Source organism: Ctenopharyngodon idella, chromosome 13 (assembly GCF_019924925.1).
Source record: "Ctenopharyngodon idella isolate HZGC_01 chromosome 13, HZGC01, whole genome shotgun sequence".
Classification (NCBI taxonomy): Eukaryota; Metazoa; Chordata; class Actinopteri; order Cypriniformes; family Xenocyprididae; genus Ctenopharyngodon; species Ctenopharyngodon idella.
Genome location: NC_067232.1, coordinates 15,892,191 through 15,917,093, shown reverse-complemented (window position 1 = coordinate 15,917,093; position 24,903 = coordinate 15,892,191). Strand labels below are relative to the sequence as shown.

At 37.5% G+C, this 24,903-nt stretch overlaps 1 protein-coding gene across 1 annotated transcript in view; it reads right to left on the bottom strand.

Annotated features, from left to right (window-relative positions):
• wdr27 (WD repeat domain 27) overlaps positions 1 to 24,903 on the bottom strand; it is a 62,785-nt gene that overhangs the window by 9,647 nt on the left and 28,235 nt on the right. The window contains exons 23-24 of the mRNA XM_051918071.1: positions 22,017 to 22,119; positions 17,208 to 17,306 (exon numbers count right to left, since the gene is read on the bottom strand). Coding sequence (XP_051774031.1) covers positions 17,208 to 17,306; positions 22,017 to 22,119 — 202 coding nt within the window. The remainder of the gene's footprint in view (positions 1 to 17,207; positions 17,307 to 22,016; positions 22,120 to 24,903) is intronic.

Below are 24,903 nucleotides of genomic sequence, written 5' to 3'. Positions count from 1 at the left end.
ATAATTTTCTACAGACTACACTCACAATTTCTAACAAATTAAGCTATATATTAAATTGGCTACAGACATTTCCATGACTTTTCCTATGACTTTTAAAGATTGTATTGATTTTCTTGACTTTTCCAGGCCTGGAAACAACAATTTTATTCAAAAAGTGCTTTTTGTGTGATTTGTTCATGTGAATAAAAATTAAACTATTCAAACTATTAAAAAATGTATTTCTTCTAAGCTCTTGAATATAACAAATAAAATACATCTTTAAGTGTTAATGAAAAAAAAAAGATATTAAAGCAAAAGGAGCAAAATAAAAAAGAAAAGTATTATTATTGCTTATTTATGAAGATGTCAGTTTTTCAGTGAAAAATATGGATGAGACACATTTTTTGTGTGTGGAAGAAAGCAGAAAGAAGTTTCCGTCATAAAATCTACAAAAAAAATAATGAGTTATTAGGGAAGAATTCCCTGTCCCATGTATCCTGATCTTCTTTTCATTGAGTATTTCTACCATAGGAGTATACTTTAGCCTAAATGGTTTTACAAGCAACTTGACGATAAATCAGAATGCAAAATATCGTACTTTCTGACGCAGGTTTCATAACCTGATTTACTGCAGGGTTCACTGGCAGAAGGCTAAGGAAGGAAGAAACACAAATCAAGATTTCAAAAAGAAAGCTGAAGAATAAATAAGTTGTAGACATGTTTACATGTTTGTTTTTAGCTCATAGGGGGATCATTTAATATAGTTAGAATAGCCTCCTCAGGATATAAAGCTTTTTGTCATTTTAGTCTATGCTTGCAGTGACCCAAGAAACCCTGTATTTTCATTAAAATCCCATTTAAATCCCAGATTAACCTGAAGTCACAGGGAACATCCTCTGTCAACTAAGGCACCTTGAAGCTGTGATTCTGAAGACTCAATTACTCAATTTAATTGCTCAGTTGCTCTAAATCTGTCTTTGAATAAAAAAGTTATTAGAACTATGAGAACATGCCAAATAGCCTGGCATAACAGTCCGAATTGCTTTAAATGATCTGCATTAAAGAATAAAGTTGGCTGTTTCAGGGCTGGTGTCAGTATGTAGAGAGGTGTCTCCAAAAAATGTGCAGAGCCTCAGAGGGAAAAGCTGAGAACAGAGACAAAGCAAACTGACAGTGCCACTGCCACTGCCCAAAGCCACAAGTGTTATACAAGCAGGAAAATATGCCATCCTGCTGGGCTCACACTCTTTTTTACCATGGATATTAGCTTCTTAGCAAAACTGGGCGAGAGAATTTATTTAGTATACAAAAATATGCTTGACCATAGATAACACAAAATCTAATTTTAGCACTTTTGATAAACGGCTACACTATTTTAAATTTTGTCATTTCATCTGAATATCAACGTTTGTTAGATTTAGCCAGTCTAAAGTTTGTGTTCTGAATGATTTTGAAAGAAGTCTCTTGTACTTTATTTGATCAAAAATACAGTGAAACAGTAATACTGTCAAATATTGTTACAATTTAAAATAACTGCTTTCCTTTTAAATATATTAAAACATTTTCTGCAGTCATTACTCCAGTCTTCTGTGTCACATGATCCTTCAGAAATCATTCTAATATGCAGATTTGGTGCTTAAGAAACATTTGTACTGCTTAATATTTTTATGGAAACTGTGATACATAAACACATTACAGATACATTTTTTTGTAATATTATAAATGTCTTTACTATCAATTTTCATCAATTTTATTCATCCTTACTGAATAAAAGTATTAATTTATTCCCTAAACATTTAAATTAAATGTTAAATGGATTTTTTTTTTTATTCTGAGAATTGACCTGAACATTTTAAACTAAACTGACCAATATTTTTTATTAATGATAACATCATTAATCGAATAAAAGATCACAAAAGAAAAGAATAGGGACAGCTGAATGATTTACTATAATTTGAGGCCTTTCAAGTATGCAGACCTCTGTTGATTTTTTGTTGACATTGTCTTCCCTAAAAGGCGGTAAGGTGCTAGCAACCCTTCTGGAGAATGAAGAACCTGCGCGATATCACAGAAGACATCTGTGAATGTCACAGAAGGGTCACACCTCTGCACTAACTTCAACAGGAACGTCTCAGACTTGGCTTATGGGTAGTGTCTGCCTGAACGGAAAGTCTCTCTCACTCTCTCTGAAGCCCGTTAGGTGGTCAAACCGTGAGCATTTGAAGCAGGAAAAATCAAGGCCAACTCAAAGGGATTATACTTTCAGATTTATACATAGTAGTTGTGCTATTTGGACGCCAAAGGTGTGAGTCACACACTGATATCTTCATGTGCGCAAACCACTGTTTAAATTACTTCATTTTTCTTACCTATCTTTATCTGCCAGCAATGACTCATCCTTAAATGTCCTAATAACACAAAAAGCCAGTGTTTTGAATAGAGGAACTTAACTTGAATAATTGGATTAGATATAATACACAGTGACTATTCACAATAGGAACTTCTGTAAGTGGCTGAATAACAAGCAAAAGTAGGTTACAGAGACAGATTGCAATATCTTCCCTTGTGTTGTTATGTGAATAATAGGTCAAACATAAACACAAAAGGCTTCTTTTTGACATCACATTGCTTTGCATTACAAAAGTTAGTGAGACAGATAATTTAATAGCACCGAAAACCAGGTGCAAGGAGAATCTTACACCTGAAATACATTAAAACAGGGGAATGTCCTGGAATGAGGATGACATCTCCTTTGGCAGAGACCAGAAAAGCAATACAGAGACCATCTGCAGTGCAAAATGAGCTGATAACCTCCTTGTAAATGATATAAAGTGCCCAACCAACCACTGTTGACCAAGTATTTCTAAAATATAATTTAATAAAATATATAAAATAAGAAATTAGGAATAAATATCTAACATAAACATAAATATTTATTATAAATAAATACATTTAATGTTACATCATAAGAATGCAAATATACTTTTAAAACGATTATTATTATTATTATTTACATCGTGAAAGGATACAGAGTTGAAATGATAACCTCAAGGTTCTGTACCGTTTTATGCAACATGGCTTCCACTGCACTGGGTCTCTCCAAACTTATGACCACAAAGCGGCCAAGAGATACAGCTACAGCTGTTTATGCAATAAAATCCGGCCTCTGCCTAAGGATATAACTCTTTCTCGTCACATAGAGCTTCCAAAATCCATGTGCTACAACTTAAAGACAAATACCGCTGAATGTGCAGAAATAATATACAGTGGCCTCAAAAAGTATTTGGTCACTTAAGTCAAATAAAAATGTCTGAATACCATTGTATTATATAACGAAATATCAAAGCAAGTGGCATCTGCAACCAAATGCTGCTCTGCATGCTTTCAATACTAAATTCACTTTGCTGAGCCATTTTTATAGTTACATTTTTTGGTGATTTTTAGTGGATGTACTGTATGAATTCACACAAGTGTAATCGCAACTAAGTGGCCAAATACTTTTTGTCTTAATTTTGAACTGTATAACTTTTTATTTTTTATTTAAATTTAAATCCTAACAAACCTAAAGAAATAGGAAATATTTTGCTTTAAAAGTGCACTTAATTCAATGACACTAAGGTATTAAGTGTGACTTTAGTGTTCAAATATTGTTTGGGGCCACTGTATGTTATAAAGAGCATCTAGTATAGAAAAGAATTGTCGAGTTGCAAACTCTAGCATTCTTCACTCTCTGAGTGAGTAAAAACATGTAGATTTGACTGATGGAGTACATTTCTAATAGAAAGTTATTTAACTGAATTTCTCATATTAAAATTGTCCATTATGTCCGAATGCAATGAGACCTGAGAGTGAATGCGTGTTGACTTATGAACTGAGCTCAGATCTCTGTATCTGAGCCAGTACAGCAGCGACCACCAACACTTCCAGTCTTGGAAATCTGAATGAATATGAGCTTGGAACAGGACAAAGAAAAAGAGCAAAACAGTGCATGCAAATCCCAAGGCCATGTGCTTATCCATACCAGCTCAAAACACAAGGACTAATTCACACTGGAGAGTTTAAGACATAATATGGGACTGGATGTGATTACACCTATCAAAGCAAATGAACAGTGAACCTCTTTGTGGATCAAAGACTGCCAAAAATGAAGACAGCCAAAGATGTGTTTATATTTTTCCCAAAAAATAGGTGGGGAAATAAGCTTCTAAGCTTCAAAAATGATGCAAAAGCACCATTAGAGTATCATAAAAGTCTTCTAAAGCCATCCAACAGCTTTGTAAGAGACAAACATAATCTTGCTCTTCAGTGAGCCATTAACCTCCGTCAACTGGATCAAGCGATTCATCAAAACATTCAACTTAAAAGAACGATTCATTCATGAAATGGTCTGTACTTCTTTCATGAATGCAAGAAGAGCTAGGGAAAAAGATAGGATTCAGTGAATTATGACTATAATTTTGGTTTGTTCTTCAGGTAATCCTACTGTATTGCTTCAGAAGACAGTTATATTGTGTTGTATAGTCTACTTTTATGGTGCAATTGCACCCTTTTTGAAGCTTGAAAGCTTCAGGTCCCATTCATTGCAATCACGTGGAAAAGAGAATGAAAAATAGTCTTCAAAACAGCTCTTTTTGTGTTCTGTAGAAGAAGTAAAAAGTCGTTTTGGAAAAACATGAGGGTGATAGAATTCTGGGTAAATTATTCCTTTAAGTGATAAATTTGGAGTTGTGGCAGAAGACTTCTTCCAGAGGACACTTAATTTCCTTCTCAAGAACACACAGGCTGCAATTGAACATCTGCTGTGTGTTCTTGAAAAATAAAGAGTACTACCAAAGCAAAACAAGCCATTTATGGTCCACATAATGATCTGATCAGCCATTTTAGTAAACAGCCACAGCCAAGATCTCTGATATCCAGACTCATAAACAACAAAACAGCTAAGAAGATGATGTTGTTAGGTAAGAGATGACACTACAGACATGTGTTGTAGATACATCCTAGCTGTATGGACAATACATGCTCAAATACAGAACCATCAAAAGCACTGATTTAAATAATTTAAAAATGTATGATTTTTTTGGTTGGCTCACTGTATGCCCTAAATTAGGGGTCTTCATTTTTTTTTCAGGTCAAGGACCCCTACAGTGGATAGAAAAACTGAGCAGGGACTCACTGTGACATACAGTACTGTATAAAATTGAGTGCTGCATTTCAATCCTGGGCTATAATAACGTGCATATAGTTATAGATTAAAGCACTTATATACTTGTGATGCTTAAATTGCAAAGCATTTGAAATAATCATTATAAAGTCATATACTTAAAATACATTATTGTTCCACAATAAAGTTTGGGATCGGTAATAGGGGTGTAACGGTTCTTGGTTAAAAAAAAAAAAAGCAGAGAAAGATGTCTTAACGTGACTGCAGCCTAATGTTCCTGCTGTCTGTATGTGTTTTTACTGTTAATCAAACAACAAAAGACAAGGAAATCACTCACTGCTCTTGACTGGATAGCTTTTTAACTTAATAATTAATAGGCTAGTGATTAATCTTTATTTACTTTATACAGTGAAGATTTTATGCAATGTTTTACATTTGATTAGCTACTTTATTTAATTTCTGGTGCTCAAGAAACATTTCTTGCTAACTGAAAACAGTTGTGCTGCTTAAAATTTTTAGTGGAAATTGTGATGCATTATTTTTCAGGATTCTTCAGTTTAAAAGAACAGTATTTATTTTTTAAAATCTTTTGTAAAAATGCAGTTAAGGTCACTTTGATTAATTTAATGCATTCTTGCTGAATAAAAGCATTAATTTCTTACCAAAAAACAAACAAACAAAAATCTCACAAAAGTTACTTCTGTCACAGACTCAGCTACCCCTTCAGCACCAGATCCCATAACTCCTCCCACATGATCATAGTCTCCCAAATTCTGACTCAGTACACCTGTTGCACCTCATCACGGCCACACATAAATACCAGCACTTCACCAACATTCAGCATCTGGTCTCGTCAATCACTTCAGTATGTTACTGCCCAACTATCTGCTACTGAACTTACCTACATTGACTCTTCGTCTTCAGATCTTTATCTTTTTCCGTCCTGAGCCTGATCCTCAGTTCATCGCCAACCTGTCTAGCAAAGATACCTCTTACAAGGCTGTTTCTCAAGTTAAGTGTCAACGCACCATTATCGCTGATCAGCTCACCTACTCAAGTTTGCTTTTGCACATCTCTGTCAAAAAAACCTATTGCATTATCTTTGTGAGTCTCGTCTTCTGTTTTGTGACAGAAGACCAGACTGCACAAAGTAATTATGGATAGCGGTGCGTCACTTAATCCACCCTCTGATCCTCTCACAGAACTGGTACAGACTATTTGTCAGGAACTTCCACACAGCTTCTTCCTCGGATGTCTCCGCTAGTCCCATGGCCCAGCCAGCACCATATGCAGGCACGGCGGAGGATTGCAGTGGGTTTCTTCTACAGTGCTTTCTCTACTTTGAGATGCAACCCCAGCGATTCTCATCTGATCATGCCAAAATTGCATATATCATTTCTCTGTTGTCTGGACGAGCTCTGCAATGGGCAAGGACCCTCTGGGAAGCGAATGCCCCGGTCACTCAATTGCTCGATGCCTTACCTACCCATTTTAAGGAGGTCTTCGGTCAAACGATCATTGCTCTCTCTGTTCATGATCAGTTAAACCATCTCCGCCAAGGGTGTTCCTCCGTGGCATACTATTCACTGCGGTTTAGAACTCTCCCAGCAGCAAGTGGATGAAACGAAGTGGCATGATCACTGCACCTCTGACTTTAATGTTAAAGAACTGGCCCAAGTCTCTGTCCTGGGATCCATCAGCCATGAGAGCATTTTAACAGTTAAAAGAGGCCTTTTGCACCACACCTACCTTAGCTCATCCTAACCCAGAACTCCCTTTTGTCATAGAAATGGATTCATCCACCACAGGGGTAGGGGCGGTTCTCTCGCAGCAGCAGGGGAATCCCCCCAAACCCCATCCATGCGCCTTCTACTCTAAGAAACCATCCCCGGCAGAGCAAAATTATGACATTGGTAATTGAGAGCTGTTGGCCATCAAGCTGGCTCTTAAAGGATTAGTTCACTTTCATATAAAATTTTCCTGATAATTTACTCACCCCCATGTCATCCAAGATGTTCATCTCTTTCTTTCTTCAGTTGAAAAGAAATGAAGGTTTTTGATGAAAACATTCCAGGATTATTCTTCTTATAATAGACTTCAGTGGCCTCCAAATGGTTGAAGGTCAAAATTATAGTTTCAGTGCAGCTTCAAAGGGCTTTAAACGATACCAGACGAGGAATAAGGGTCCTATCTAGCGAAACGATCGGTCATTTTCGTCAAAAATGTAAATGTATATGCTATATATAAACAAATGATCGGCTTCCAAGTGCTTCCGCCAAAACCGTACTTTCGTATTCTTCAAAAAGCTTACGCTGTATGTCCTACGCCTTCCCTATTCTACTTACGGAAAAAATTTAACTGGTGCTGCGTTCGTTCCGTAAGTTGAATAGGGAAGGCGTAGGACATACAGCGTAAGCTTTTTGATGAATATGAAAGTACGGTTTTGGCAGAAGCACTTGGAAGGCGATCATTTGTTTATATAAAGCATATACATTTACATTTTTTTCGAAAATGGCAGATCGTTTTGATAGATAAGACCCTTATTCCTTGTCTGGTATCGTTTAAAGGCCTTTGAAGCTGTAATTTTGACTTTCCACCATTTGGAGGCCACTGAAGTCCACTATTAGGAGAATAATCCTGGAATGTTTTCATCAAAAACCTTCATTTCTTTTCGACTGAAGAAAGAAAGACATGAACATCTTGGATGACATGAGGGTGAGCAAATTATCAGGAAAATTTTATATGAAAGTGAACTAATCCTTTAAGGAGTGGAGACACTGGCTAGAGGAAGCCAAACACCCCTTTGAAGTGATAACGGATCATCAAAATCTGTAATACTTACATTATGCTCGCCGTCTCAACCCCCGTAAGGCTCGTTGGGCTCTCTTTTTCACACGCTTCCATTTCACCGTGACCTACAGACCCAAGGAGAAGAATCTAAAGGCCGATGCACTGTCAAGATTACATTCACCCGAATGCAACACTCAACCACCAGAGCCTATTCTCCCTTCAACCATCATTGCCAGCCTTATCCAGTAGTCACCACTCGCTCAGAGCCCGCTCTGCCGGGAGGTCCTGAGGGATGCATATACCATCCACCTCACGATTATCCCTCATGGACTCAGTTCATTCATCTCTGGGCTCTGGACACCCAGGCAGCCAGCAGACCCTCTCGCTCCTCCGTAATCGCTACTGGTGGCCAAGTACAACCCAGGATGTCGCTCGGTTTGTGCGAGGCTGTCCCACATGTGCAATATCGAAGACCCCCCATCACCTACCCGAAGGTAAACTGGTACCACTTCCCATCCCACATAGACCCTGGTCACACATTGTTATAGATTTCATCACTGATCTGCCTTCCTCCAATTCCTTCACATGCATCCTCATCGCTGTAGACAGATTCTCTAAGGCATGCCACCTCAACCCTTTGAGGGGACTTCCACCCACTATGGAGACCGATGAAGCCCTTTTTCCAACACGTTCTTCGTAATTACAGCCTGCCTGAAGATCTAGTATCCGATTGCGGCCCGCAGTTTATCTCATGGGTATGGAAAGCCTTGTTCCACCTTCTGGGGGTCTCTGTCAGTCTTACTTTGGGATACTATCCTCAAACAAATGGCCAAACCTAGCGAAAGGTTCAGAAGATTGGACGTTACCTGCGATCATACTGCCACCATCAGCACAGCTGGAGCTGCTATTTACCTTGGGCAGAGTATGCTCAAAACTCCTTGTGACAATCAGGATTAACACCCTTCCAATGCATACTCGGTTACCAACCGCCCCTGTTTCCCTGGACGGGTGAGCTGTCAGACATTCCAGCTGTGAACCACTGGTTTGAGGAGAGCAAGAGGGTTTAGGACTTAGCACATGTCCACCTATGCTGGGGCAGTACGGAGGCATAAGAGCCAGGCTGACACCAGAAGAGCTGCGACACCCATTTATCATCCAGAACAGAAGGTCTGGCTTTCCACCAGGGACATCCACCTCCCCCTATCCTGTCACAAGCTGAGTCCCTGCTATATAGGTCCATATACCATCCAGAGACAAATCAACAAGGTTACATACGTGTTAAACCTTCTTTCACACTACAGAATCTCACTTACCTTTTACCATTTCCCTATTGAAACCTGACTCTAATTCTCTGGTCTCTTCTTCCGCAGGATCTAGTGCTGCTGACGTACCTCCTCCTCCAGTGGAATCTAACGAAGAATCCATCTATAATGTGCATACCATCCTGGACTCACAGAGATGGGGCGGCAGACTAGAATATCTCATGGATTGGGAAGGCTTTGGTCAAGATGAACGATCCTGGGTACCACACAACAACATCTTGGACCCTTCCCTACTAACAGAGTTCCATGCTAACCACCCTAGTCATCCTGCACCCAGAGGTAGAGGCCACCCACGTCGTCGTCCATCTTGGTCTTTGGGAGCCACCAGTGGAGGAGGGGGTACTGTCACAGATTCAGCTACACCTTCAGCACCAGATCCCATAACTCCTCCCACACGATCACAGTCGCCCGAATTCTGACACAGTACACCTGTTGCACCTCATCATTGCCACACATAAATACCAGCACTTCACCAACATTCAGCGTCTGGTCTCATCAACCACTACAGTGTGTTACTGCCCGACTGCCTATCTGCTAACTTACCTACGGTGATTCTTCGTCTTCAGATCTTCATCTTCTTCTGTCCGGAGCCTTATCTTCAGTTCATCGCCAACCTGACCAGCAAAGATACCTCTTACAAGGCTGTTTCTCAAGTTAAGTGTCAACGCACCATTATCGCTGATCAGCTCCCCTGCTCAAGTTTGCTTTTGCACATCTCTACCAATAAAGCCTATTGCATTATCTTCGTGAGTCTCCTCTTCTGTTTTGTGACAAGTTTGGACAATTGGTAGACACTCTGCAGCACCACCATTGACCCCTTTTGAAGACCCCTAACCTAAAGAAATGTGTTTTAATGGTGAGCCCTTCAATCTAACAGTCTATATTCCAACTGATGTCCTTTCACATCATTCCAGAAAGACATACTGTGGTGTTGAGAACCTAATGCAGAGCAGGTGCATAACATTCTCTCTTGTCAGGGCTAATACATAAACCTGACATTAGAGTCCGTACTTCATTGTAGAAGGGTTTTTCAAGGCCATCTCTATGAAATATGATCCTGCATCTGTTTCTGGCCTCAGACAAGTAATTCTGTCAAAAGCTCAGGCTAATCAGTTAAAGTGCTACATCCTGACTTCCTACACACACTCCAACGTATAAACAGATGCTCCAATCGATCATTCAGAGCATGCGCTGTCAAAGCCTGTAATTCAGTTTTATATTTTCTATGTGCTAACATGAAACTGAGATAAATCATTTGGGGATCTCTGAAAGATGACATGATGTGGCTTTATACAAGACCTGTTGTTATATTTAAAATACAGACTCCCTAGAAAGCCGTGATTGGTGTGACCAATTAATGTCATCTACACAACCACAATGTCTGTAAATCATTTATGGGGGTTTTCAATAGTTTATCCCTTTCAGCCCGATGTGTGGTCACACACTGATGGACTGCCCACAAAAGACAAATTTTGACCCAGATTTGGACTTGATTTTCTATTCTCATTATCTTTCTTAGACTCATTTTTCTATAATCCTTCTGTTTTAATGAGATTTGCAGGACAATATGCCTTAGGGAATGGTGAAGCTATAAAAAACAGGCTTTTAAATCATTTACAATAAATCCTCTCATACATCTTATTCAAAACCATAAAGCGACCATGCACAATTATTATCTGTTTTTCTTGTTTGTGTGCTAACATCAGCAAAAATAACTCAATGCCTTCAGTCTTCTGGAATGCCTTCCATATAAGACAGAGAATCTACAGTTAGAGGTTTTCAATGACCCTTGAAAAACATTTGAAACACAATATCTTCTTTTGTGTTCCACAGAAGAAAGAATGCCATACAGGTTTAAACCACATGAGGGTGAGTAAATGGCAGAACTTTCATATTGGTGTGAACTACTCCTTTAAAGTCAGTGTCATAATATAACTTGATGTAGTCAGTATGTTATTCTGTTCCTACAACTGCTCATCTCTCAAAGATTCACCATTTCTTATTCGTAAACAGAGCATAGCAGAGATGAGCACACACTTTTTCCGCTCTGATAAGGAATGCTCTGTAGACGACAGATAGTTGAGTTATGGAGCAGAGGTACTGGCACCACAACTAGTGCTGGGGATCCAAAAGGTGTCAGTCTGAGTGCAAGACGCTTTGGGAAGTTGTGACATGGACATAGGAAGAGTTGAAGTCACACTAAAGGAGCTGAGCTAAAGCACATGGGTAAGGTGGTCAAGACATAAGACAGACAGAGTGGAGAAGTTTGGCTATTAAAAAAGCCTGGTCCAAAAACCACCATTTGGGCACTTATAGGAATAGTTCATGAAATAAAACTTAAAAAATCAAAACTGATTACAGTATTTACATACTTATGCTGTTGTAAACCCAAATATGGTTACTTTTTTTCTGTGAAACAAAAAATAATTATTAAAGAATCTTTACATATCTTTTCCATACAACAAAAGTTCATAGTGATAAAAGAATTTCAAGCTCCAAAAAAGGCACTATGAAAACACAATGAAAAGTAGTTCATCTGACTTGTGTGCATTATTGAAACATGATTTGACTATCAGTGAATAATAAATTACATTTTGTCTTGTTAATCTAACAAAGCTATTGTAAAGCTTAAAAAATGCTCGATAGCCTCTGCTCACTAGGAACTGCATAAAGATTTATGAGGATTTATTTATATTAACTTTATTATATCATATTACATATATGTACACTACTGTAAAAAAGTTTGGGGTCTATTAAGAAGCATAACAGAATGATTTAGATCATGTAAAGACGAGTTAAAAGCTGAAAATTCAGCTTTTCCATCACAGGAATAAATTACATTTTAAAATATATTATAATAGAAAACAGTTCTTTTGAATTGTACTAATTCACAATATTACTATTTTTACTGCATTTTTGATCAAATAAGTGTAGCCTTGGTGAATGTCAGAGGCATCTTTCAAAAACATAAAAAAAAATCTTACCAATCCTAACCATTGAAAAATAGAGCATTTTAGATTTTAAAAAACTTTTTGTGTGTTTCACAGAACATAAATAACAGCATATGTTTGGAAAGACATGACAGTGAGTAAATGATAACAGAATTTTCCATTCTGTTATTTTTTTTTTGAGTGAACTATTCCTTTGAGCCACATTTAAAAATACATGAATGCCACTGCATTAGATAAAATATCAAAATAAGTAGCATTTATTTTAAAGAGAGAAAGCACAAGCAAAAATTTCACACAAATGAAAAAAGACAAATAACTGTCCATTGATAATGTGTTGAACTACCGACTTCATAAAGTCAGTAAAAAACATCTTGGAATCAGTTAGGAATCACTGCAAAAATACTTTAAAACAAGTACAGTCAGTTCTGAGATACATTATTCATTTGTTCGCAGAGACCACTTGGTTTGATATTTTGTTATCTAATTGTTATCAATAAAACAAATGCACTGTAATCGTGTGCAAATACACTTTGGGGTCACTGTATCTGAGATCACTCTAGAGTCTCAATCTAAAATATTCAAGATCAAGAAACACTCCATTATTGTAACAGAAAGCTCAAGTAATATAAAATATGTACCTGTAGATGTTGGTAAAGTATTTGATCTGATTGTTTAAATCACTAGAGTTTGTCTGCCAAAGATGTCATAGCCTTGGGGTTTCAATGCACTGAATCCCTTAAAGGGAACATCCAATGCAAAATGCACTTTTACATGGTGTTTGGACATAAATGTGTGTTGGCAGTGTGTCTACACAACCACCCTATAATGATAAAAATCCACCCAGTGCTCTTTTTGCTCTTTTTTTAATCCCCACAAATCATAAGCACTTTGTCAGATCAAGCCGTTCACGGATTCTTGACAAAGTGATGTAAATTTGCACAGGCCCCTCCCACGACTCTTGACGGACACTGCCGTTTTAGCATAGACCCGCCCTGAGTGAGCTTTAAACACACAGTCTGCCATTGTTTCGACGTCGCGTAGGTGTAGACAAGCTCCTAAGCAACTGAGGCATTTGGACATCTGAGCCGCTGAAGACGCAGTGGATTAATTTTGTTTTTGAAGGGAATGCGCCCCCGGATCTACCTAAATGCGATTATGTATGCGCCAAAAAGTTTATGTTTTGCTAAAAAGTTCCTGAAGGATGAATCAGTACCTCCAGAAGACGTGAGTAACGTTATAGATTTTTTTTATGGCATCTGTTGCCGTTGGTCGGAGTTTGTTTTCTGTTTGATCGCGCCGGCGCCTCACGCACACACAACAAAGCACTGCGAACGTGACATCGCAGCTTGTTCATTATCAAAATAATACAGTCGAACAAACATTTATGTCGTCATTTCTATTTAGAACCTTCTCACTGTAATTCATAACTGCACGTTTATAATGAACAATGCATTAAGGTGATTGTCTTATTACAAACTGTGTACAATTTATGTGAAGATAACATGGTAACACTATAAGGTTTATAAAGGTGTTAATGACTAACAAGTAATTTTCAAATGTATTTTATTCGTTTTTGAGGATTTATAACTGCATAAATAAGAATGGTGAGTTCAATGCAATACCTGCCAAATAGTGTTTACAGCCCGCCCGTGGAAGATAGGGGTGGGGTGAACAGCAGCTCATTATCATTTAAAGGGACATGCACCGAAACGGCTTGCTGTGAACAGAGCTGTTTTTGACAAGGTAAAAAGGGTGTTTTTTACACAACTATTCAGAAATTTTAATCAAAGTATGTTATAGACTTTTCATGAAGACCCTAAAGAATTATACTAACTTGTGGAAAATTGGCATCCGATGTCCCCTTTAATGGAAAGCACTAAAGTCTTTCACAAGATCACTTGCTCAAGGGCCAGAGACAAGGGAAGACTTCAGACAGGTTTAGCTCTGCCGTTGATATACTGACCAGATGATGACCGAGCATCTATTCCCCATCAAGGAAGATCTCCCTGCCGATCATGTCTCTCTCTGATGGCCCAGAGAATCAGAGATGTGAGCACATGTTGAGCTCACTCCAGAGTGCTTTATAAATCCCACACATTTGCAATGCATGAATCACACTTTCCCTCGCAAAAACGTCCTGTAGCACTAAACCAAAGAATACATTTTACAGCCCTGTAAATTACCACTCACTCCTCTCTGCGTTCCACTGTCCAAGGTTACAGCATGTTCATATCCACCGCTGATCAAAAACGGTTAGTGAGATTGCTAATTTGTAGTTTAAAGATATAGTTCACCAAAAATAAAAGTCCTGTCGTTATTTTCTCCTTCTCATATTGTTCAAAACTCATATGACTTTCTTTTCTGATTTACATTATAACGAATGAGGAATACAATGAATTATCAAGAAATAATGACTTAAATCTATTTGCCACACAAAGCTATTATATTACTTCAGAATACTTAGAATATAACAGTATAGGAGTCATATGGATTACTTTTATGTCTCTTTTATGGTGGTTTTGCATCCTTTTTGAAACCTCAAAGCCTCAGTCCTGATTCATATTAATTGCACTGAAAAACTTCAAATATGTTTCCTTTTGTGTTCTACAAAAAAAGTCATACAACCTGAGGGTGGAATTTTCTGTGAACTTTTTTTTTATTTTTATTTTTTTAAAGTTGACATGAAATGGAATTTCACCCTATTTATTTCCTGCATGCATGTTAATGTACGCATGTTATTGATCTTATTTTGAATGATTAATCCATGCATTTTTTATCTTCTAAACATTACTAAATCTACCGGTGAAATAACTTTTCTCTAGTGACATACACCGGACTTCTCCAATCGTTTCGTCTGCATAAAACCTGACCCTTTCTTCAAAATGACTGCAAGCTTGCATTCAGATCTGTCTTCATCCAATCAACAACCGGTGGATTGAACCAAGTCCACCCCCTACATTTCTTCATTCCAATATGGATGTACATCACAATACAGGACAAAGGATCTGTCGCTACTTCCATAACAACTTCAATTCTCAATCCATATCTACTATATCAGGTCTAACTGTCACATGTGTGTTCTGTTTTGGTTTTATTTTAGTTCCAGTTTCCTTTGTTCCCATTTTCCTGCCACTGGTTTGTTTCAATGGTTGTTAATTATAGGTACCCACACCTGTTCTTTTTCTCCCTTGATTACTTCTTTTGATTATAAGCCGTGTTCTTTCAGTTCTTTGTCCGATCTCCTTATGTTTGCTGTTTCCCTTGCTTGTTTTGTATTAAAGACTATTTGTATTATTCTTCTGCATTGTGCACTTTGTACACAGCCTGACCATTACACTAACTCACTGGACTCTTAAACCTGTTGTGATTTCCATGGCAACACACAAAAAAGTCTTTTTAAAAGCTCTCTCCCTAAAGTAACAACCTTAGCAGAGTACATATACTTGATTCACAGCCCTCCATACACCCAGGAACAAAACATATATTATCTATAAAAAAAAGGGAAAAAAGAAAAGAAAAAAGATCCTTCCTTAAAACATACCTTTACCACATTTGGCAAAATCGTTCATGTGAACATGACAATGAAAATTGTTGGGGTGTATTTGACTAACATTCGATATGAGGACTCGGTATGATGGCTGTAACAGGCCCGTTTGAGTGATGTGCTGAGTTGTGTTGGAAACCAGGGACCGAGGTGAGGACACACTGGACTGAGTGAGGGGTGTAGAGGCTCGTGCTGTGTCTCACAGCGATCCCCCCACACATCCTTTGATTCGCTGCGTGAAACCCCCCTGTGGAAGCTTTTTCTGTGGATTCATTTAACAGTGAAAGGAAGATGGGGTTCCTCATAGGTCCCATAGCAAGGCAGCGGGACAAAACACACACTGTAAAACATATTCAGCTGCACTCAACGAGAAAGGCTGTAATAAAAGAATCCCATTCAGTAGTCAAAAAGATGCTTCTTTTCAGTACCTTCATACCTTATGTTAATGTAATCTATGTCATGAGGTATTTGAGACAGAAGGAATCTTTCTGTCATTTACTATAGTCTGTGGTTAGAAGCAAAATTTAAGAATACAACACACACACACACACACACACACACACACAAAAAACAAGTACACACAAACAATTCCAGTCATTTCAATAGGAATCCACATGACCAGGAATATCTCATGAGAATGAAACATTTCCCCACGCAGATATAACAGTGGGTTCAAGTTTGTCTCAGAAAGTGACGTTGTGGACAACGCTACTGACAATAGACCTTTTTTGCCAGCAAAAATGTGCTTATGTGACCGCATCTTAATTCTAATTCAGGCAGGATAGCATGTATGCTTTGTTGGGAAGCATCCCAGAATGCACAGCAATAGACTTAGGCTTGCAAGCGTTAAATTACTTCTGATAGGTAATGGCAACACAGTTAAAAGCACAAGCCTGCAGACAATGTGAAAGAAATGCAGTATAAAAACTTTTTAATTAAGTACTGAAAAATACTGATAAAAATTGTGTAGTGTAATTAAAATGGATTATTTTACCCAATAGCTTAATGTCAAACATAACTGAAATTAATAATGAGTGCTGCCTTATAGGTAGCTGCCTATGTAGGTAATGCACAGCAAGGCAGCTCGGTTTTGGAAAAGAGCTAGATTATAGTGCTTGCAAGGCAACATTGTATTTATATTTGCCAAAATTTATATTTATGGTGTGGGAATGTTCTAAACTCCTAAACTATTACTTTCAAAACCTATACTTAATTCAGCCCAAATCAAGTAATGTACAAAAACAGAGTTTTGTAGATAATTTCAGTCTTAGGTTGGTCTTAGGTCACCTTCTTTTCTTGCACACTGGATAAATGCAATTGGAGGCATTAAACCAAAGCATAAAATGACCTAAAACTTTAACACTAGTCTTTAGCTGCTTTGTAAGCACTGGTATTTTTTTCAGTAAAATTATTTGTTTTAGAGTTATCGTTTAATTAGTTATTGTTTTAATATTGTTTACCTCTGGATTGGCAGGGTTGAAAGCCACATTTAGGACTGTTTCAGAGTGTCTCTGGAGCTTATGGAGAAAGTTGCTGCTGCGTGTGTCATATATATAGGCCTGGAAGAAAGGTTAAAGGACAAAGTCTCAGTACAGCACATGAAACACATATTAACAACATCAATATTAACAATACAGCTTGCCTCATTACACAATCACACATGTTGTAAAGAAACTTTCACACACTGGCTTCAGTGTCTGAAAATGTTAAAAATGTTGAAGAGGCCAAACACGCTCATGTTGCATGCTGTATTTGTGTTACCTTGTAAATGAGCAAATACAGAGTTTACTAATGTACCGTGTGAAATCTTGAAACTATCCGGATGACAAAGATAAACAGTATGAAACATGGAACAAGATTACATTTAAAAGTGTACAACCATTTTTAACAGCTGACTGATACAGAGGGACATGTGCAAGTCTAACTATGGAATCTTCATGAGAGCATTTTGGCAGTATTTATAGCTAAAAAGTTTACCCAAACAATCAGCAGATCTGCATTATTTCCAAGCTCAGTTCTATGTAGTGTTTATAGCACAAAGCTACACTACTGTTCAAAAGTTAGGGGTCAGTATGATTTTTTTTTAAAGGAATAAAAACTTCTTCAGCAAGGATGCATTAAGCTTAAGCTAAAACAAACAGTAAAGACATTTATAATTTTACAAGTTTATTTCAAATAAATGCTGTTCATCACAGGAATAAATAAAAGTTATTAGAAAACAATCATCTAAAATTGTAATAATTTTTCCACAATATTACTGTTTTACAGTATTTTTTGATCAAATATATGTAGCCTGTTTGAGACTTTTTTAAAAAATATCTTAAAGATCTGAAGTGCAAAGTTTTAACATTGTCATAGTGGAACGTTTTAACATTGCAAATTGTGCAGATGTGCAGGATGTTTTTTAATATACAGGAACCGAAACCAGATGGGTGAGAGATGGGTCAATACCCCCCTCTGGTTGTCTTGTGATAAACGTGTTTTTTTGAGGCTCAACCTCGTGCAATTTATATGCAGCTTTTTTTCTATGTGTAAGCAACACCTGCAGTTTAACTAAATACCACGTAAGAAGTTGTTTTGTTTGATTAACAAGAAACCCCCACCAATCCACTGTGGAGGACTGGGTGGCCTACAAGTATGGCCACGTACACACTATAAGTTTCAGGAGTGACAACCGCATTTAAATGCAGGAGTGAATTCCCTAAATTATTGTTACATGTGTGTATGGAACATGACTCACTCTCGAAATTGCGATGATTGACAGCTTGGAAACCTAGCAATGTTCTGGCGTTTCACGTGTTCAGTATCCGTTATTGTTACCAAAGTAATGTTACAGTGGCCTTTGTCTCTTCACACTCTGTATGTTTGATTTGACCTTCTTGCAAGAATATAAACCTTTTAAAGACACCTTGTTTGTTTTTTCAAATCAGCCTCATCATAATTAAAGGATTAGTCCACTTTCAAATAAAAATTTCCTGATAATTTACTCACCCCCATGTCATCCAAGATGTCCATGTTCTTCTTTTTTCAGTCGAAAAGAAATTAAGGTTTTTGATGAAAACATTCCAGAATTTTTCTCCATGTAGTGGACTTCAACGGACCCCAAACGGTTGAAGGTCAAAATTATAGTTTCAGTGCAGCTTCAAATGGCTTTAAACCATACCAGACGAGGAATAAGGGTCTTATCTAGTGAAATGATCGGTCATTTTCTAAAAAAAATAAGATAAAAATGTATATGCTTTATAAACACACCAAACCTCAACTTACGGAACTAACGCAGGCGCCAGTTCCGTTTTTTCTGTAATTTGAATAGGGAAGGTGTAGGACATACAGCGTAAGCTTTCTGAAGAATACGGAAGGCGGTCTTGGCGGAAGCACTTGCAAGGCGAGCATTTGTGTTTATAAAGCATATACATTTTTATATTTTTTAGAAAATGACCAATCGTTTCGCTAGATAAGACCCTTATTCCTTGTCTGGTATCGTTTGAAGCCCTTTGAAGCTGCACTGAAACTGTAATTTTGACCTTCAACAATTTGGGGTCCACTGAAGTCCACTATAAGGAGAAAAATCCTGGAATGTTTTCATCAAAAACCTTCATTTCTTTTCGACTGAAGAAAGAAGGACATGGACATCTTGGATGACATGGGGGTGAGTAAATTATCAGGAAATTTTAATTTGAAAGTGAACTAATCCTTTAAGTTTGTTTTTTCCATGACAAGATCCCAAACTTTTGAACGGTAGTATAATTTTCTTCAACAAGGGTTGAAAGAATCAAAAGGTAAATCATGCCATAGATGAGGCAAAGAAAACCTTCCATTAAAAAAAATCTGCCATTAACATAGATAAAACATAAGACGTATCACAACACACTGGTTGGGTTCCTCCATATGTTTCTTATTCAGTCCTCTTAGGAAATACATACTGGGGAAGACACAGGTCTTGGTGCCAGAAAGAAGCCAGAGATCGCTAACAGGTTTTTGCAACATCCAATTATGTGTAAATTTAAGGCATTTAGCAGATGGCCTTATCTAGAACAACTTACAAATCAGCTTCACATGCAAAATTAACATGGACAACAGATAGGAAGCCTGTGAGATCTGCCGACACTGTCCAAACAAGACGCAATGTGACAAAGCAACATGCACTAAATACGCTTTCAAGTTTAAGATTGTATCCTATCCACTACCAATGGCATTTTGTCAACAGCTGGCTTTTATTTTTTATTTCTTTTGTGGGATGCAAAAGAAATATTTTGAAAAATGTCTCATTTCTATATTTTGTTAATACAATGAAAGTCAATACAGTCCAGTGTTGAATGGGACACAGAAGAAAAATTCCATTGAAGAAAGTCACAGTTACATAAGTTTGGGTAAATCATGACAATTTTTTTTTTTTTTGGGGGGGGGGGACTATCCTCTTAAATTACTTCTGATAGGTAATGGCAACACAGTTAAAAGCACAATTTACAATGTGGTTAAAAGCACAATTTGCCATGTTTTCCATGTCCTCATTCCTGAGGTCAAAATCAATCACTTCTTGTTGATCATACTTGTATTCGTTACTTATGTCTTAAAATAACAAGGCTTGGGATTAATGTAGTAATGGGGTGGCGATGAAGTTCTTTTTTCTGTGATTATCTTCTGAAATATAAAATGCATCAACAAATTCATCTGGCTTATCGAAGTCTCAAGACAGCTACTACTGTTCTCTCCATTTGGCTTCCAGGAAACATTGGAAAGCAGGCGGTGCTGTGGAGATCTTCTCAAAACCGTCCTGCTTTACCCAGTGCCGGCGATTAATAACAGCTATCAACACGCACATATTATTCCACTGACTTGAGCAAAGACTAAACACACATACACAAACAGAGCAGAGACGGCAGCCCTGCCACACTGGCAAAGAGACACATATGGAAAAGTAATTTGATTGATTCAAAAAGACAAAAATAAACATTCACTTCAAAATATGGATTATAAGAAAAAGTAAGTGGTTGCTTTAAATGGCAAGTTTGTGTAAAACCTGATGATCATGCTATCCAGCTTTATTTGAGAGTCAACCAAAGAGCATCTTATGCTTTATTGGAAGCAAGAACATCTGACCATCTGTATAAAGATGCCCACATGATGAATTTTATTCGAAACTAATCAAATTTTATTTGATTAGTGACCTAGAAATATTGCCGAATCTTAAATATTTCTCTGTGAAATCCTAAATCTAGGTCATTCGAGCGTTCGCATGAGCCAAAATCCGCTATCGCAAGTCATTTCTCATGAAATTGTTGTGTAACATCCACTGTTTTTTTTGAATGTCAATGGGACAATAGCTCTGTAAAAGATACTTTTTTCTCAGAGCTCTTTTAACAACAGAACACCATGAAAGTATGGATATCCCACTGTTTTCCTTATTTGAGTGAATTGTTTTGACAATTCTGGCAAAAGACACAAGATATGGAGAAGCTCAGCAGTAAATGTGATGCAGCTGCTGGATATGATAAGAGATACTTAGAGAGGGAGAATTAAAGAGGTCAACGGAAAAAGTGGTCCAGTGAAATAGGGATGATTGTAGGTTCCTCTCAATCCCCCTGTAGATAGCATTTGTGGTGTAAAGTTAATGTGAAGTTTAATGCAGTCTGTCTGTCTGTCTGTCTATCTGTCTGTCCATCTATCCATCTATCTATCTATCTATCTATCTATCTATCTATCTACCTATCTATCTTTCTGCCTTTCTGTCTGTCTGTCTGTCTGTCTGTCTCTCAGTCTGCCTGCCTGCCTGCCCATCTGTACTTTCAATGAAGGCTTTGAAAAATGAAAGCTATGAAAGCTAGAACGTTGTCTAAATTTGACACTGTCTTTACATATTCAAAGCATTTTCAAGAGACAAAAGAAAAAAGTACTGACTAAAACCTTAAAAAACAACAAAAAAACAAAACTGTTCTTACCTATAATGTGAAAAATGCGGTATTCTGCTGTCCTGAATGGCGGTTTTATTACCTCTGTCAAGATACACAGGCTCACACTGGGCCAGAACAGGCTTATCTGATTTACAATTATGCTGTACATTCTGTACAGTGCTTGTGAAATATGTAGAGGTACTATGAATTATTGGTCTTATGAATTCTATTACACCTCGTGCTCATCATGACACCATAAAACACTCCACTTAAGCAAGGAGTAACTATTCTTAATAAACACAGGGAAAGGATGAGCTGAAAGAAACCGAGACGAGGGATACAGGACATTGTAGCAGGAGATGTATTAAATGTACTCACACAATGGTCCTCTGAGCCAGTAGCTATGAAGCGACCGCAGGGTGAGAAGACCGCAGTGCAGTGATGACAGCGGTTAACATGGCTCTCATAGCGGCGAACACACCTGACAGAGATGGACAGAATGAAAGAGATATTAATCAGTTGAGTTTTGTGAATATTTCTAGAATGTGCCAAATTTACATTTTTGCGGCTGCCTAAACTGGTTTGCAGGCGCTTTGTGAATAAAACCATACTATAAAGTGGCCCAACTTTGCCCTTCATGCTTTAATTCAAATATTTATCCAATAGGATCCACTTCTTTGTCTGTTAAGCAGCTGGAAAATGCATGCCTAGACTAAATAACATACAGTATAAATGACTATTACCAAATTTGAACACATTTGTTTTGTACACACTCACAATATTCACATTTGACTTGATTAGTCAGAATTGATTATCTGGAGAGAAAAAAAAAGTCAGTTCCAGGGCTACTTTTGGCTCTCTCTGTAGACATCACCTCCTTTAGTATGTGAATATTCATTTAGCAGACACTACTCATCCAAAGTAACATACAGCACATAGGAATCATCTTCTGGAACACTGTTATGACTAAGAAAACATCAAGTTCAAATACACAAAATAATTTTCAATGGAGTAGGGCAACACATCTGGAGCCAGTGATTTCTTCGTGAAGGTGCTATCAAACAGCCAGGATGCATGTTTCATCATGTGGTCCAGAGGGAATATGTAAACTGATGTGGGAAGAAACTTCAGAAAGCACATGATACGATGCTTCACTTCATTACTCCCATGCTTGGGGCTGTGTTTGCAATTGCTAGACCACATTTCCCTGCACTCTTCTAGTTTATGCTTAATGATGAAAAATATTACCTACTTAGATAAACTTCATGTGAATAATATAATATAATATAATATAATATTTCCTTAGTGAACATATTGACCTACCATTTGTCAATATGTACTGTATAAATTTTAAGACTGACCACATAGGACAGCTTTCTGGGTCAATGAGGGTGAGATGTAACAACATAGAATTCAAACACATTAACATTCACTGGGAATTTAAGGTCTGCACTTTGAGCATCCACAATTTAAAAAGTGCTATTTTAAAATCCACAGATGGGAAATTATCCTTAGAGCTTAACCCTAACCTTTTTATAAATATAAACCTATGATTTGTGCCTAATGAGATCATTTTGCCATTAAGGAAGTCACAAAAGGGGCATATAAAGTGATTTAATGCTAGCCATGATAATGCAGCCTTTATGGAGCAGCACAACCATATAATAAATTAACTTTTTTAATGAGACGACATAGACTGCCAAAGCATGCTGTTTCTGTCCATGCAATAAAAACAACACACACACACACACATTCGTTTTTGTGAATTGTGGGGACATTCCATAGGCGTATTGGTTCTTATACTGTACAAACCGTATTTTCTATCCCACTACACTACCCCTACCCCTAAACCTAACCATCACTGTGCAGATTTTTACTTTCTCACAAAAACTCATTCTGTATGATTTATAAGCCTTTTGAAAAGTGGGGACATGGGGTAATGTCCTCATAAGTCACCTCTTTTTGTAATACCTATGTCATACCCATGTCATTATACACATTTGTGCCCTGATATGTCACAAAAATGTGCGCACACACACACACACACACACACACACACACACACACACACACACACAAAAACAAAAAAAAACAACTGGCGTAGACACAACCAGAAAATTCAAAAGATATTAATATAAAGGTTAAAATAAATTGGAGTGCAACAGGAAAAGAAAAACATCATAGAAGAGCTTGCCTGAGGCTCTTGCTCATCACATAAGGTGGGTCTGGTTGTTATGCTCACTCTGATTGCTCTGTACGCCTTCATGAATCTAGAGTGCTTTTCTGAGGGTCTGGGTCTCAATTCACATTCTGTACAAGCCAGGTTAATCTGCTTCTCATTACGAGAAGAGATTATGCTTTAAGAGAAAGCATAAACAAATTTATTGTGTAAAGCCCACATATTTTCTTCACATTTAGTCAACCACTAGAGCGGAAACAAACAGAATGCCAACCGGAGAGCCACGAGGGACTCTGCAAGCACCTTTAAAAATCAGAATGAAAATACCAAGCAGTAACCACCAAGCAGTCACCTAGAACACTCTAGCAACTACATAGAAGTGTGCTAACAACCACATAACAGCATCTTCTCTGACTTTGGTTATTCCCCATTCAAGGGGTGCACTTGAATGACTATAAAAAAGCTGCCTGGGGACATTGCCATGATGGCTGCTGAGTGAGCTGGATTGGAGTCAATCCCAAAAAGAATTAATTCTCTGAGGCACAAGAGTCGCAGTTATATTTATATTCGTTCACTGATTGATTTGGGGATTCTTTCTGTAGGTTACATCTACAGAAGGTTACCTTCTGTAGGTTGCTGTAACTACCTGTACAATGTAAAAAAATTATTGTTGCAATTAGCTATCACAACTTAAAGGGATAGTTCACCCAAAAATGAAAATTATGTCATCAGTCACTCGCCCTCAAGTTGTTCCAAACCTGTATAAATTTCTTTGCTCTGCTGAACACAAAGGAAGATATTTTGAAGGAAGTTTGTAACCAGGCTGCTTTGGGGCACCACTGACTTCCATAGTTGGAAAAAAAATACTATGGAAGTCAATGGTGCCCCAGAATTGTTCAGTTTCCCACATTCTTCAAAATATATTCCTTTGTGTTCAACAGAACAAAGAAATTTATATAGGTTTGGAACAACCTGAGGGTTAGTAAATGATGACAGAATTTTAATTTTTGGGTGAACTATCCCTTTAAAATTTAGCGTTAGAGTAAGTTTCCTGAATTTAACTTGATAACTCAAATATACAAGTTG